Source organism: Protopterus annectens, chromosome 7.part0 (assembly GCF_019279795.1).
Source record: "Protopterus annectens isolate FY-2018-M chromosome 7.part0, PAN1.0, whole genome shotgun sequence".
NCBI lineage: Eukaryota > Metazoa > Chordata > Ceratodontiformes > Protopteridae > Protopterus > Protopterus annectens.
In genome coordinates, this window is record NC_056739.1 from 1,050,754,454 (window position 1) to 1,050,768,001 (window position 13,548).

At 41.9% G+C, this 13,548-nt stretch overlaps 1 protein-coding gene across 3 annotated transcripts in view; it reads left to right on the top strand.

Moving 5' to 3' along the window:
- FANCD2 (FA complementation group D2) overlaps window positions 1–13,548 on the top strand; it is a 1,694,389-nt gene that overhangs the window by 385,727 nt on the left and 1,295,114 nt on the right. For all 3 annotated transcript variants that reach the window (XM_044077594.1, XM_044077597.1, XM_044077595.1), the window contains exon 14: window positions 6,281–6,316. In XM_044077594.1, coding sequence (XP_043933529.1) covers window positions 6,281–6,316 — 36 coding nt within the window. The remainder of the gene's footprint in view (window positions 1–6,280; window positions 6,317–13,548) is intronic.

The following is a 13,548-nucleotide window of genomic DNA, read 5'->3' on the forward strand; positions in this document are numbered from 1 at the left end:
CTTGAAATGCTTGCAACGCTAAAAGCACCTCCCTCATCTCTAGGATGTTTATGTACAATTGAGCCTCGTGTTCCTGCCAGATGCCTTGGACTGTCTTCCCTAGATAATGCCCCCCCATCTGGGAAGCGTCCATGGTCACCATTACCTGGGGTTAAGGGGGGATGAAGGGATGGCCTTGAGATACTAATGGGGAGTGAATCCACCATTGAACATCCTTTTTGCAGGAGTTGTTTATCAAGACTTTGTATGACATTGGAAGTCCCAAGATTGACCATTGTATAGAAAGTAGCCATTAAAGTGTTCTCATATGAAGGTGAGCTAGAGGAATGAGAACAATTGCAGCAGCCATTTTCCCTACTACCTGAAGAACCAGTTTTGCAGATGGTCGTGTCTTCCTGATTAATAATTTTTCTTGATGCTGAAGGTCGTCTAGTCTGTCTCTTGGAAGTCTTGCTACCATTGTGGTTGTTTTTAACTCAGCTATTATGAATTCTAAGTTCTGGCATGGCTCTAGAGCAAATGTTTTGTAGTTTATGGTAATACCTAGGGAGGAACAGAGTTGAAGGGTATAGCCCCTGGCATGTAGCAAAAGATGCCTGGTCAGGGTGGTTATGAGCCAGTCATCCAGATCTAGAAACATCTGGAATCCAAGGCATCTCAGGTGAGCCACCACTACTGCCATGCACTTGAACACTCTGGGGGCTGTAGTGAGTCCTAAGGGCAGAGCTTGAAACTGGAAGTGACTGGCTCCTAGCCAGAAGTACAGGTACCTTCTGGGTCACCTTTCCAATGTGATGTGATAATACACATCCTGAAGGTTTGTAGAGCACATCCAATGGTCTTTTCTTAGAAATGGAAGTATCGACTGCAGTATCACCATCGGTCTTTTTCACAGAGTTGTTCAGATTGCTGAGGTCCAAAATGGGTCTGTAGAGCCCTGTTTTCTTTGGAACCTAAAAAGAATCTTGAGTAAGTTACAGAAACTGTTTGGTCTGTGGGGACATCTTGGATAACTCTTTCTTAGCAACTTTTGGATTTCTAATGTTGCTTGTTCTTTCTGACTGGGTGGAATGTCTGGAACTGACTTGTTTGTGGGAATGGGAAAGGAGAAGGGAATGACATACTGGATATTATGTCCTGCCCCCATTCATCTCTTGTTATCTTTTACCAGGTTTCACAGTGCAGGAACAATCAACCCCCGACTTCCTCCAGAGGTGAGCAATCGGGCATTCCTTCAGGAGTGCTGGAAGGGTTTGCCAAAAAAAGATTATCTGGAGACCTGATTCTGCAGGCCTCCCCCGCGAGGACGGCATCTTCCAATATTGTTCCCCCCTCTGCCTGTAGGAGAATTTTCACCTTGTGTGTCCTGGAAAAGACCTTTGTGATTTTCTGAACCACGTTTTCCCACTACCTCTCTGACCTTTTGGAAAGGGTCTGGTAGGTGTGGAAAAATACACTGCAACTGCATATAAGGTCTTTCCCCTCCTGTTGACACTTGGTGAGCATCTCTTTAACTTTAGGTCCAAAAAGAGAGGAGCCATCAAAGGAGACGATCATGGAGGAATACTTGAAGGGCATTGCGAAATCGCAGAGGTGCATCCATCTCCTGAAAGAAATGATCCCACCGCTTTGCTCACTCCATCTGCTGCATGCAATATAAGTCTCATGGACAAATTGGTGACAGAATTAAGGGTGGCGAGCTGAACATTGACTTTATCTGCCACCACATCAGCTACAGCTCCTTGGAGAGAGTCTGTAAGTTCTCTTTAAGATATCCCTCTGTAGTCTTGTAAAGTGGGTGAGGTAGTTCAGCGACCGCAAGGAAAAGGTAGCTGACGAAAAGACACTCTTCACGTACCTATCCATGGTCCTGGAATCTTTGTTAGGAGAATGGATAGAGGAACTGATGTTGGACAGTTCTTTTTTGGTGGCCCTCACCACAACTATGGCATCCACTGCTACACCCTTTGTTAAAAGTGGTTTGCCTTTTAGGGCTCTTTTATACAGTCTGGGATCTCCCAAGCATTCCAGTAGATTAACTCAATAAGCTTATTGGAAGGAGGGGTCACCCAAGATTTTGAACTGTGAAATCCAAAAGCCTTCAGATACACAGACTCCTAGGCCAAACGAGTTGTAGGCTACCACTCACCCCTTTGCTTCAAAATCTCTAGGATGTTTCCTAAAGAGACATCTTCAGGAGGTGACCATGGGGATCGTTCTGCTTCATCAAAATCGGTGTCCGAAGTGACTTCTCAGGGGAGTCAAGATGCTTCCTCTTGCTGGTCCTCTTCCGAGGGACCTCCTCAGTGGTGTATTCTGCAGAGATTTCAGAAGGGGGAGTCGCTTTTTGGACAGCCTGAGGCCTGGGGTCTCTGTGGTCCCATGGACAAGGGTACATGAGAGGCCGAAGACACCTGCGCAGAGTTGGGAGGAAGATCCGAGGGGGACTGTGTCTGAGACTGGGAAGTAATCAGCACCCTTCTCATGACTTCAAAAGCTGTCTGCCCCTGCTCCGAAGAACACCCCGGATCCAACAAAAAGGTTGTTTGCACTGACGGCATCTCCGGCACAGAAGGCAGAAGCTCCGAAGCAGAGGTAGGAGCCAAACTCACCTGTGTCTAAGCCCCCAGAGGCAGGGTTGGATCCGGAGAGATCCGAAACAGCTCCGTGGACCCGACCGAAAAGTGCTCCTAGAGGTTCCCTGCTCCAACTGAGGGGAAACACTTGAGACAGATATCGGATCCGACGAACCTATGGGTTTCAGATCTGATACAGACACTTGCTGGATGTTGGAATGTTCCGGCTCTGAAACCAAAGGAGGGATTGAAGGAGGAGCAGGTGCCAAGGGGGAAGACTGTGTCGTATCCGATGCCTGTGGTGCGAATCTAAAAGTAATTTGGCTAAGGCTGGTCTCTTCAGTAGCCTTTGCACCACCCAGGGGCACATCTTCATGGAGAGACTCCTGGTTGGCCGGGTGGAGAGTGTAGGAGATCTTGACCGTGTTAAGAAAGGTGAAGAGAGCTGAGAAGGGATTGGCTCCAATATTTAAATTCAGTTAGCAAAGTCGTCTTTGGAGCTGAAGATTCAGATAAAGTAGACTTCGGAGCTGTAGGCTCTGACTGCTCCGAGGGAGTCTTGGATCCAATTTGCCCTGTCTGCTTCGATGGTTCATTTGGAGCTGACACTTTAGTTACTTTCTGCTTCAGTTCTGAAGATGATCTTGGAGCCGAAGAGGGTAATTTTAAAGACTTCTCTGATTTTGGTGGAGACTCTGTAATTATAGCCTCAGAAAATGTTTTGTTTTAACAACTCCATCAGAATAAGCTTGTTTTTGCACTCCAAGAGCGTTCTGTGGTTAAAACCATGGCAAATTGAACATGACTCTTGCAGATGAAGAGGCCCCAAGCAATAGACACACAAAGTGTGCAAATCGCTAAGGGGCATCTTTGTTCTGCATTGCTCACACTTTTTGAAGCCAAGAGGCTTCCCTTCTTTTTGAGACATATTTAGAAAGAAAAGGAAACACTCACACTTACAGACCTCCAAGCTAAACAGGACAGCTTCGTCCTCTAAATTAAACGAATGAAAGGGACAGCAAGAAAAGATCCAGAAATAATGTCCTCTAACTAAAACAGACATTAGTTAGACAGCAATAAGGGGTAAAGAAGTAACATCATCTAACTAAAATGGGCATTAGTTAAATGCCCTCTAACTTAAATGGATGCTAACAACTGAAAGAAAGGTGTAAAAGCACTAAAGAAAGACCTATCACTCACACTGAAGGGTAAAGATCCGGAAATTGTTTTAAGAGAAAAAACTATTAAGAAAAAAATAGTTAAGTGAAACAAATTTCGAGACACTTAGCCCAGAGCTTGCTAGTAGCACCTTTTTCGCAGAGTGGCAAACGAGATCAGAGGAAGCTTAAGGGGTTTCATTATGGGTAAAAGAGGGATGCCTACGAGCTTTGCTGAAAACATAGAGCTTTTAGAATAGCCGAGATGGATCTGATGGATCAGATCCAACCCATCAGTAGGAATAAAGGTGAGACTGACAACATCACATCATCATTTCATCCCGTCACTAAATGCTACAGACTGGACATTAATCGTAGAGTGGGGTCATGCTCTGCAAAAGCTCAAAAAAAATCAAAAAGTGTGCAGGGCACACAGAAATCCAGCCATTCGTCTTCAGTCATTACCCAGCTGTGCTAGAGATCTGGGAATTCTACCAGTATAAGGATGACTGCAACAGTGATTATAAGGGCATTTATTTTACCCTATCATATGATTTAAATAGCGAATGCTATTTCATCATACCTAAAATATCTAAACCACAAAATATTGTACATACAGGACAGCAAATCTTTTCCCAGGGAAAAAATTTGCTGTTCCGAAACACAAACAGCACAAGCACACCAAAATAAATAAACCACACATATACACTTAACAAAACCATAATTCTAACCCTACACTACTACCTATCCACTCACCTTAACCCAACCCTAACCCTAAATTCCCTAACTGCCGCACACTCACCTTACCAGCTCTCTAACCCAAAAGTCCCTAACTACCACACATTCACCTTACCTGTTCCCTAACCCTAAAGTTCCTAACTACCGCACACTCACCTTACCCGCTCTCTAACCCTAAAGCCCCTAACTACCGCACACTCACCTTACCCGCTCCCTAACCCTAAAGTCCCTAACTATTGCACACTCACCTTACCTGCTTCCTAACCCTAATGTCCCTATTGGACACTCACCTTACCCCGATCCATTCCCACACTTGCCTTAATCCAGTCCGTAACCTCCGTTCGCATACTTACCTTATCCTGGTCTGTAACCTTCTCACCACAGTAGAGTAAATAGCGAAGCCATGGAACAGACAACGTTCAGTGGCTTCGCTATTTTGTGTTTTTGACAAAAACAGGTCGATATTATAGCATTCGAAGTTTAAAAACTTCGATACTATAAAATAGACCCTTATAAGGAAGGACATAGTACAGTTGTGTAGGTATCTTGTTACAATGGTGGAGGTTTGAATTGATCATTGTTGCAGCATTAATCTTCCACTGGACTGCAGTGCAGTACCCATATCATTCGGTTCTTCCTCCACCATCAGTCTACGGCCTTGGGCTTGCTGGTTCATAGCAGTGATTGGGGTAGTACCTGTACTCCTGCCTCCACTACCCACTCCCCCCACTCTGTTATTCTCCTGTCTCGGTTCTGGTTAAAACCTCTAGGATTATTCCAGAAAATTAATCTACTCTACCTTTAGGCCTAGATTTGTACCTCTAGGACCTTTGACTGGTTGTTGTGGGGGCAAGAAAGCTGTGCAGTGGGTTAGGTCTCTCCTTATAGTGTTATGCTTAGATGTACCAGGGGATGGAAATACACCATGCGAAGGGGAGAGATCCTGAGCTGTTGAATTGTAGCCAGATGTCCAGTGTGCCTGGCACTGAAGTCCTAGTAGAAAGGACTTCTGCAACACTGATCTAGCTATCTATCTACCATTATTGTAAATTACCTGAGTAACTGCTCTTTCTTTCACCAGACTGCTTGACCTGAGCAATTTTGCAAAGATATTCACAAGGTTGAGGGAGTAGCACTTTAATGATTCTGTGATAAATATTAATTTGTTTAATGTAAACTAATACTAGTCTGTTTGTCTAAGTACTTCTCTGTCTATCAGTATATGCATCCTTGAATGGCAACTGATCCTCAACCATTCCATATGAATACATGTAAAAGAACTGACAGCACTGTAGAGCTCTGATTAGTAAAATATTACATCTAACTTTAAAAACAAATATGTCTAAAAATATCAGGATTTAAATGTCATAGGTAAGTAATAGGCTGTCTTCAAGACCATTACAAGCCTAATCAAAAAAAGTCTATTCAAATGTTCCTTTGAGCCTCAATGTAGGTATGACTAGATAGACCCAGAGAGATAATTTGAAGCTGTTCATCAAATTATCTAGGCTTACTTTGAAGGCGGTAAGGGTGTTATTGTGCTTGACATGTACTTGAACTCGTATAGTCATGTAGTACAACTATTAAAATAGCTAAAGTTTACAAAATGTTGTATTATGAAATTGTTCACATATAGTAAGCATTAGAACATTTTGTTTTTGAGCAACATTTAGAACTTTGATATTAGAGGTAAAAATAAATGGATTTTTGCCAGAAACCATTTTCACTGAATACTGGTCACTTTGCATTTGTGTATGTGCGTGTCAGTATGAATTATGAATTGAAAACTTATTTGTCTTTTTTTTCTAGGCAGTTGAAAATCTAAACTCCGTAGTCGAGCATAAGGTAAATAAGTTTTCCTTCTGTTTTGGGTCTGAATGCATTTGCTAATGAAAATTTTCTCTTGCCTCTAAATTGATGTATGGTTGTATTTAAGATTCTTCTAGAAAATACTTGTTTATTTATTTTTGCTGACTTTACCCTTGCTAGCTGTCTGTCATCAGCCCTCTCCCTGACAATCATCCAATTTGTTCATCATCGCAGCTGAGGGTTGACTGGGAAGGGCCATCACTCAGATGACCCTCAAGGGTTTTTTTTTTTATGTTCGTCATACTGGATCAATGCTACATAGCTTATATGGGTTATATGCTGCCAAGGATACGATGAGCAACCAGGGCACCTTTCACTCACTTTAACCATTAGGCAGCTCTAGCTGAGCAGCCTTAAATCACAGATTTAAGCACTAAGCCATTCAGAGCTTTCCTGCTGTTGATGAGGGCAGTCCTTTGCAGGCTTTTGAGGATCAATGTTTGAGTTGTATTGTTCCTTTGCTGGGTGGATAAGTTCCCTTTGGGGAAAAGTCTTCCATGTTAAAATAAATTGGTTAAAGTTATTTTTAATCCATGAGTTTTTGTTTTAATGGTCTGTCATGAGGCTTAAACCGAATGCACATTTTTACTGTCAGTTTAAAAGTTGTTTAAAGTAGTCGAAAAATATTTTTTCTGTGGAGAAATTTTATTTATTTAACTTTTTTGGGGGATGGCAAAGTGCATTAAAGTGTTTTCACTTTGTTTTTGTGAGAAAAAAGTTACGTTTGGCAGCTTTAAAATTTTACTAACTTTTGCTGATTGTTTTCTCCTGGAAAGAGATGCCATTTTTGGATTGACAGTGGAACAAACTATTGGCCCTGTCATCGGTCCTCCTTCCAGCCACACAGAAAAAAAAAAAGGTATGTAAACAGCCTTTGCAACACAACAATCCTAGCAGTTTTCCTTAGCCACAGGTGGGTGTCTCTGTTGTGGCTAAAGCTGGTTCCTCAGATCACTCATCTTTTACCCCAGATCCCTGTGGTGTTGCACCTACAACCACTATGGCCAGGGTGAACTATGTCCTCTGTGGCTGTTGGAGTCTCCTGAGTGGGTAAGGTAGAGCCACTCCATTTAGTCCTGGGAGAGAGAATAGTGAAGGCTTCCCTGTTTAGTCAGAATGTTGTGCCAGCTGCTGCTGTCGCCATTAAAAGAAACAGAATACTAAACATGTATCTTGTACTCCTCAAATTTCCCTAGACAGGATTATTGTTTAGATTTGGCTCAGGGGGTTTCTGGTATAAGAAAGAGGAATGCCTCTTTTCTTTAAGACTGAGATTCAAGAATCTGAATCTGACCAGGAATATAAAAGAATAGATTGAGTTTTTTCCCCTCAGATTTCTGGTTCAGACTCAGAGGAGAGCACAGAATCTGATTCTCCTTGTGGGGTATTTCTCTGAGACTATTTCCAGAATGTGCCAGTGTTTCAGTGTGAGAACACTGGGGCTTCTCAGTCTGTTAGAAAATACTGTGAGCTGTTATAGATGGAATTTCCTTAACCCCATTCCTCCAGTTTGGTCAGCTTTGGAGGGTGTCTGTCTGTGTGTGTGTCTGTGTCACTCCCTGCAATTTTCCTGACAGTCTGCAACCCCTAAGAAGTCAAATTTTATAAAGTTCTTCAGTCTTTTAAGTTTTTATTTACTCATCCCAACCCTGACCCAGCAGTAACAGCTTTAGTTAATCCTACTGCTGCTAAACATTTAGTAAATTCAAATCCTACAATTTCTAACAAGGATGTAAAAATAATTGATAATTATGGGAAAAAATTGTATGCTTCTGCAAGTTTGATTTTCAGGATTTCAAATGTCAGGATCACATGTTAGTTTATTCTGGTCATTTGTGAAAGATTGAAGAATGTCTTGTCTGTAGTTTCTTCTTCAGGAAAAATCTGCTTCAAATTGTCTTATTTCTTCCATTTTATAGGTTACAGCTCATTCTTTAAAGTGTCTGTATGACTCTCTTGATATTTCTTCCAGGTCAAAGGCCACTGGTACTGTTTTGAGGAGGTTTTGCATGGCTGCATTCTCAGAACATCCCAGGTGATGTGAAAAATGAGATTCTAAATTCTCCTTTGGATAGGGATTTAGTTTTTGGTTTCTTTGCTGCAGAGGTTATTAAAAAGCATGATGAGAGGCGTGCGCTGATTCAGTGAATCTTCAAGATTTTCAGGCCCTCGTTTTCCAAATTTGCCAAGGGATTTTCTAACCCCATCCAGTTTTGGCAAAAAACAAAATAAACAACCTCAGCAGAATGCTGGTAAACAGATTAAGAAGTGGCAAGGGGGTTCCAAAAAGAATACAGGGAGCCTTCAAAGCCAAGGACAGTCCAACAAGTCAGAATGACTGTTTAAGGGACATTGTCTTCTCCCCACCCTTCCAGCAGTAACTTTTCTATTACAGAAAGTCTGAATCTCCACTTTTGTCTTTGGCAACTGATAGTTTCAGACAAATGTGTTCTGAAGATCGTTCCTCAAGGTTACAGATACCACTGGGAGGAAATTCCTCCTTTCCAGGGGTAGTTCCTCTCATCCACCAGATCAGACTTTTCTTTCTCCCCCTATCTTTCAGCACATGTTGTCACAGTGAGTGATAGAGCCAGTTTCTCCTTCTTAGGTAGGAAAGTTTTTTATTCAAGGATGTTTTGTGCTAAAGAAAGAAAATGATTGGAGACCAGTTCTGGATCTGTCTCCCACCCAAAAAAAAGAAATCAATTTGTGATAATGCCCAGGTTCAAAATACTGTCACTGAACAACCTGTTTACCCCTTCTTCCTCATTTAAGTTTCATGGAAACACTAAGTTTAAAAGATGCTTTTCACATCCCTATTCATCCAGACTTCAGGCATTTCATAAGGTTTTGTGTGTCTGGATCACATTATCAGTTCTCTGTCTTACCCTTTGGACTATGCAATGCACCAAGTGTGTTCACAAAGTATCAAGCTCCAGTTATATAGTCTGTTGCTTACCTTTGCAGAGTCTCTTTCAAAGTGTCCGGAATCTCTTATTTGAGTAAGAAATCTCTTAACACAAGCTGGAATTCCAAGAGAGCATTGAAAAGTCTTTTTTAACTCCTTCACACAGGATTGTGTTCTTGAGAAGTCTGCTAGACACCTCCGTTCAAAGAGCTCTTCTTCCCCCAGAAAAAAGGTTCTATACCTAGATGTATTTCTAGGGTTATCCACTCAGGCTTCAGTCACTGTGAGGGCATAACTCAGGATTTTGGGTCTCACAGTATCGGAGTCTTAATGATGCTCATGACAAGACTCCTCATGAGAAAGATGCAGTGGTATCTGAAGTCTGTTTGGCCCCAGCACCTACACCCATTATCTTTTGAAATCCCGGTTCTGGGGTTTGTCAGAAGATATATCATTTGGTGGAGACGGTGATTATCTTTAAATCCGGGTCCCGCCGCCTGCCTCAAAGCAGTCAACCACAACAGATGCCTCGGACTTTGCTTGAAGAGCAATTTCAGGAGGGATAAAATTACAAGGTGTTTGGGAAACCAAGAACAGATGCAGGTGCATAAACACTGCATAAACATAAAGGAGATGTTTGCTCTGATCAAGGTACCCAACTTTCTAAATCATCTTTGGACTCCTTGACCTATTCAAGTTGTTACAGACAATATCACAGTCGTGGTACATCAACAAGCACGGGGGCACTACGTCTTCTCCCCCTTTGCAGACCAGCCATTTAGCTTGGGATATAGCTTCACAGCACAGTTTCACTCTAAAAGGATTCTGACAAAGCAAAATTGTGTAGCAGACAAGTTGAGCAGGACAAAGTCTGACCCTTACAAATAGAACTAGATTGGGGGTCTTCCAAGACTTGCTCCACGTGTGAGGATTTCCTCACGTAGACCTCTTTGCCTGCTGAGAATCAGCTGTCAACATTGTGCTCTAGGATACAATGCAGGAAGGCCTGGAAGACCGATGCCTTTTCTTTCCCTTAGACAGGAATTTTCTTGTATGCTTTTCCACCTTTTCCAGTGATACCCGGGATACTTATGAAAATTCAATATCTCCCAGGTTAATGGTGATGACTCCCTTCTGGGCCAAGCCTCAGTGGTTCTCCCTTCTTTTGGAAATGGCCAGGGTAAATTACCACAGGATTCCGCACAGAATTTATCTAATTGTACAAGAACAGGGATGTTTGATACACCCTGACCCCAGTCAACTTCTACTGACTGCCTAGATGATAGGGTGTTAATTCTCTTTAAGCACCTGTTTTCTTGGGATGTGCAGCAAGTACTAATGGAGGCAAGAAAGCCTGTAAGTCATATATTAGCAAATGGAAAAGGTTTTCTTGTTCAACAGCATAATCGGCACCCATTCAGGGTTGGTTGTTCTCTGTTTTTACAATATTTCTAAGAGTTACTATCCTTTGACCTTTCTTTATTCTTTCATGAAGGTTCATTTATCATTTATTTCAGCATGTTTGCCCATGGATCCTCCTCTTTCAAAGCAGTCTCATGTCAAAATATTTTAGAAAAGGATTTTACATAAGAGACATTCAGGACAACTAGAGGCTTCTCCTTGAGTCTTAATTTTGTGTTAGATAAGGTAACACTTGTTCCATTTGGACCAGCTCATCTGGCTGACTTGAGGTTCTTAACATGGAAAACAGTTTTACTGACTGCTCTGAATCTGCAAGAAGAGTATCTGAATTGCAAGTAGTTATGGTGAGTCAGCCCTATCTCATTTTCCATAGAGATGTGGCTTATTTAAGAACTAATCCTCCTTTTATGCCTAAAGTATTTGAGTTTCTGTAGGACAAACTGTCCATCTCCATGTTTTCTTTCTTGAACCTAAAAATGAAGGATGCTATATACTTTGGATGTCCACAGACAACTCTGGTACTATCTTGACAGAACAAAATCTTTCAGATCTACAGATCATTTGTTAATTTCTTGTGAAGGTAAGAAGGAGAGGCAGTCTCTGTCAAAATACACTAGTTCCAAATGGCTCTCGGATTATTACCATTTGTTCTCACTAGAACAAAACTTTTCCATGCAGGATCAAGACCCCCACCCCCACCCCTCTACCAGGGCCTTGGCTTCATCTATGATCTATTTGGAAAGGGTTTGATTCTAGAAGTATTATGGAAGCAACAACTTTGTCCTCTGTACATACTTTTAGAAAGCACTTTGTTTGATTCTCTCTCCATGTCTAGATCAAGCTTTGCTAGGACCATTCTCCAGTGGCTCCTTGACCCTTCCCTTTCCACCTCTCAAATGTACCAAGCTAGTTTAATCTACCTGTATAACTAAGGCTACTGCAGCAGCAATCAGTATGATGGAACATAGTACAGCTGTGTAAGTAAGGTTACAATGACAGTAGATGTTTGAATGATCACTGCTGCAGTAGCTGCCACCTCCCTCCATCCCCTTTTTTGTTTTTTGAGTTTGCCAGGGTGTATATCTATGTATACAGTTTTACTCCATTATATCCTGTTATGGCTCAGCCTCCCTGTCTGTCAGTTGACATTAACCTATGAAGGGCTTGGCACTCAACCCTGTGATTTTAGGCAGCTCAGCTCTAGCTGCCTAATAGTTTGAGAGTGTGGAAAGTGCCCTAAATATTTGGAAGCTGGCCGACTGTTATATCTTTAGCAGGATTTAACCCATATTGCTAAGGCTACTGCAACAGTGATCATTTGAACATTTTACTGTGCATTAAGTTTACTCACAACGCTGCACTTCCTTCTTCTGAGTTCATGTCCCTAACCTCCCTGCATGCACTCAGAGTTGCAAAGGGTGGGGATCTTTAATGGACCATCTGCAAAGATGTCTCCTATGTTCCATAAGTGGTACTATCTTCATGTGGCTCTGCCCCACCCCCAAAGCACAAAAAGTGTTTTCCCCAGTCTCTGCTAAGGAAATCACTCCTATCATTGTACCCCCATCAGCACTCATCCTCCCCAATCCCTATGTAATGGAGAGTAGGTTACGCCCCTTCACTCCTCTTCACTCCCTGTCTGGCTTTTCCAGTACTGGTGCCATTATTAAGCCAAGTCACCTGATTTGCAGCTAGGACTCATTTCCTCTGCACCACCGAGTTAGACAGAAAACACTAGTCATTTAGCTATGATGCAAAATTAGAGCTGTAGAAAACTACAGCTGAAGCAGAAATGGTTAATGAAAATGCAGTGAATATTGTCAAAAGTGGCAGTTTTTCAGATATACTTTGACTCTAGGGTTACCACAGTTTAGGATATTTACATCTTTCTCCAGGTTATAACAATCATGGAGTTGGTTATATCATTAGAGGGATGTGAGGGGTACAAGAGCCCCTGTCCCCAAGAAACTTATTTTCATTCTTCCTCTGATACTTTTTCTCTGTATATGAAATAGCTTTTTGTGTACTTGGGGTAATGCATAACTTTTGCTGTATCTGCATTTTTGACCAATAAAAACAGATAATTTGTATTAGTGCTATTGTACAGATCAAGAATGTGTGCAGCCCATCGTTTAGTGTTTCCAGGGTCTGAGTTTTGCCTACTAGATTTGTTTTTTGCTGAAAATCTACTTTGTTTTGAAATATTGTAGGGAAGTTGTGTTATGATTTTAAAATAAAAAAGTAGGGTGTGCAAAAAAAAGTCCCTGGGTGTGCAGAGCAGCATATGTGAAACTTCTGGCTCCTCTGCTTTGAAACAACTCCACTAGAACACTGTTTTTTTAAACTAGGGGCCATGAGCAAGTTACACACACACTCGGATGATTGCACCATAGGGAACAGTATGACTGTGTGAAAATCCATGTAGGTGTAAATGACCTGAGATGTACCTATCTAGATTATATGAAGAGAGACATTAGGGAGCTCTTAGACTGTGTGTCGTAGACTGGTATGTGCCTAGCATTGATTAGCATTCAACCTTTAAGGGTAATGCCACAATGCAAACAGAAGATGATCGACTTTAGTAAATGGCATAGTTTCTGGTGTCCTTCTAAGGTGTATACAGAATTTGTCACTTGGGGAGGATTTGGTTAACAAACCACATCAGTTTTGAATATTGGTTAAAACATTGTCCTCCCTCCACAGAGTCTCTTTTAGGAAATGCCATATTGACAAACCTTCCGACATAGCAAATCAACCCATTGGACTCTGTTTACTGCTTAATGACAGGAGTTTAAACAAGAAGCTGCAATCTCTCCACTCTCTCCTCACCTGGAGAATGCAGACATCTGTGCAGCTACCAAGACATGGTTTAAAGCCA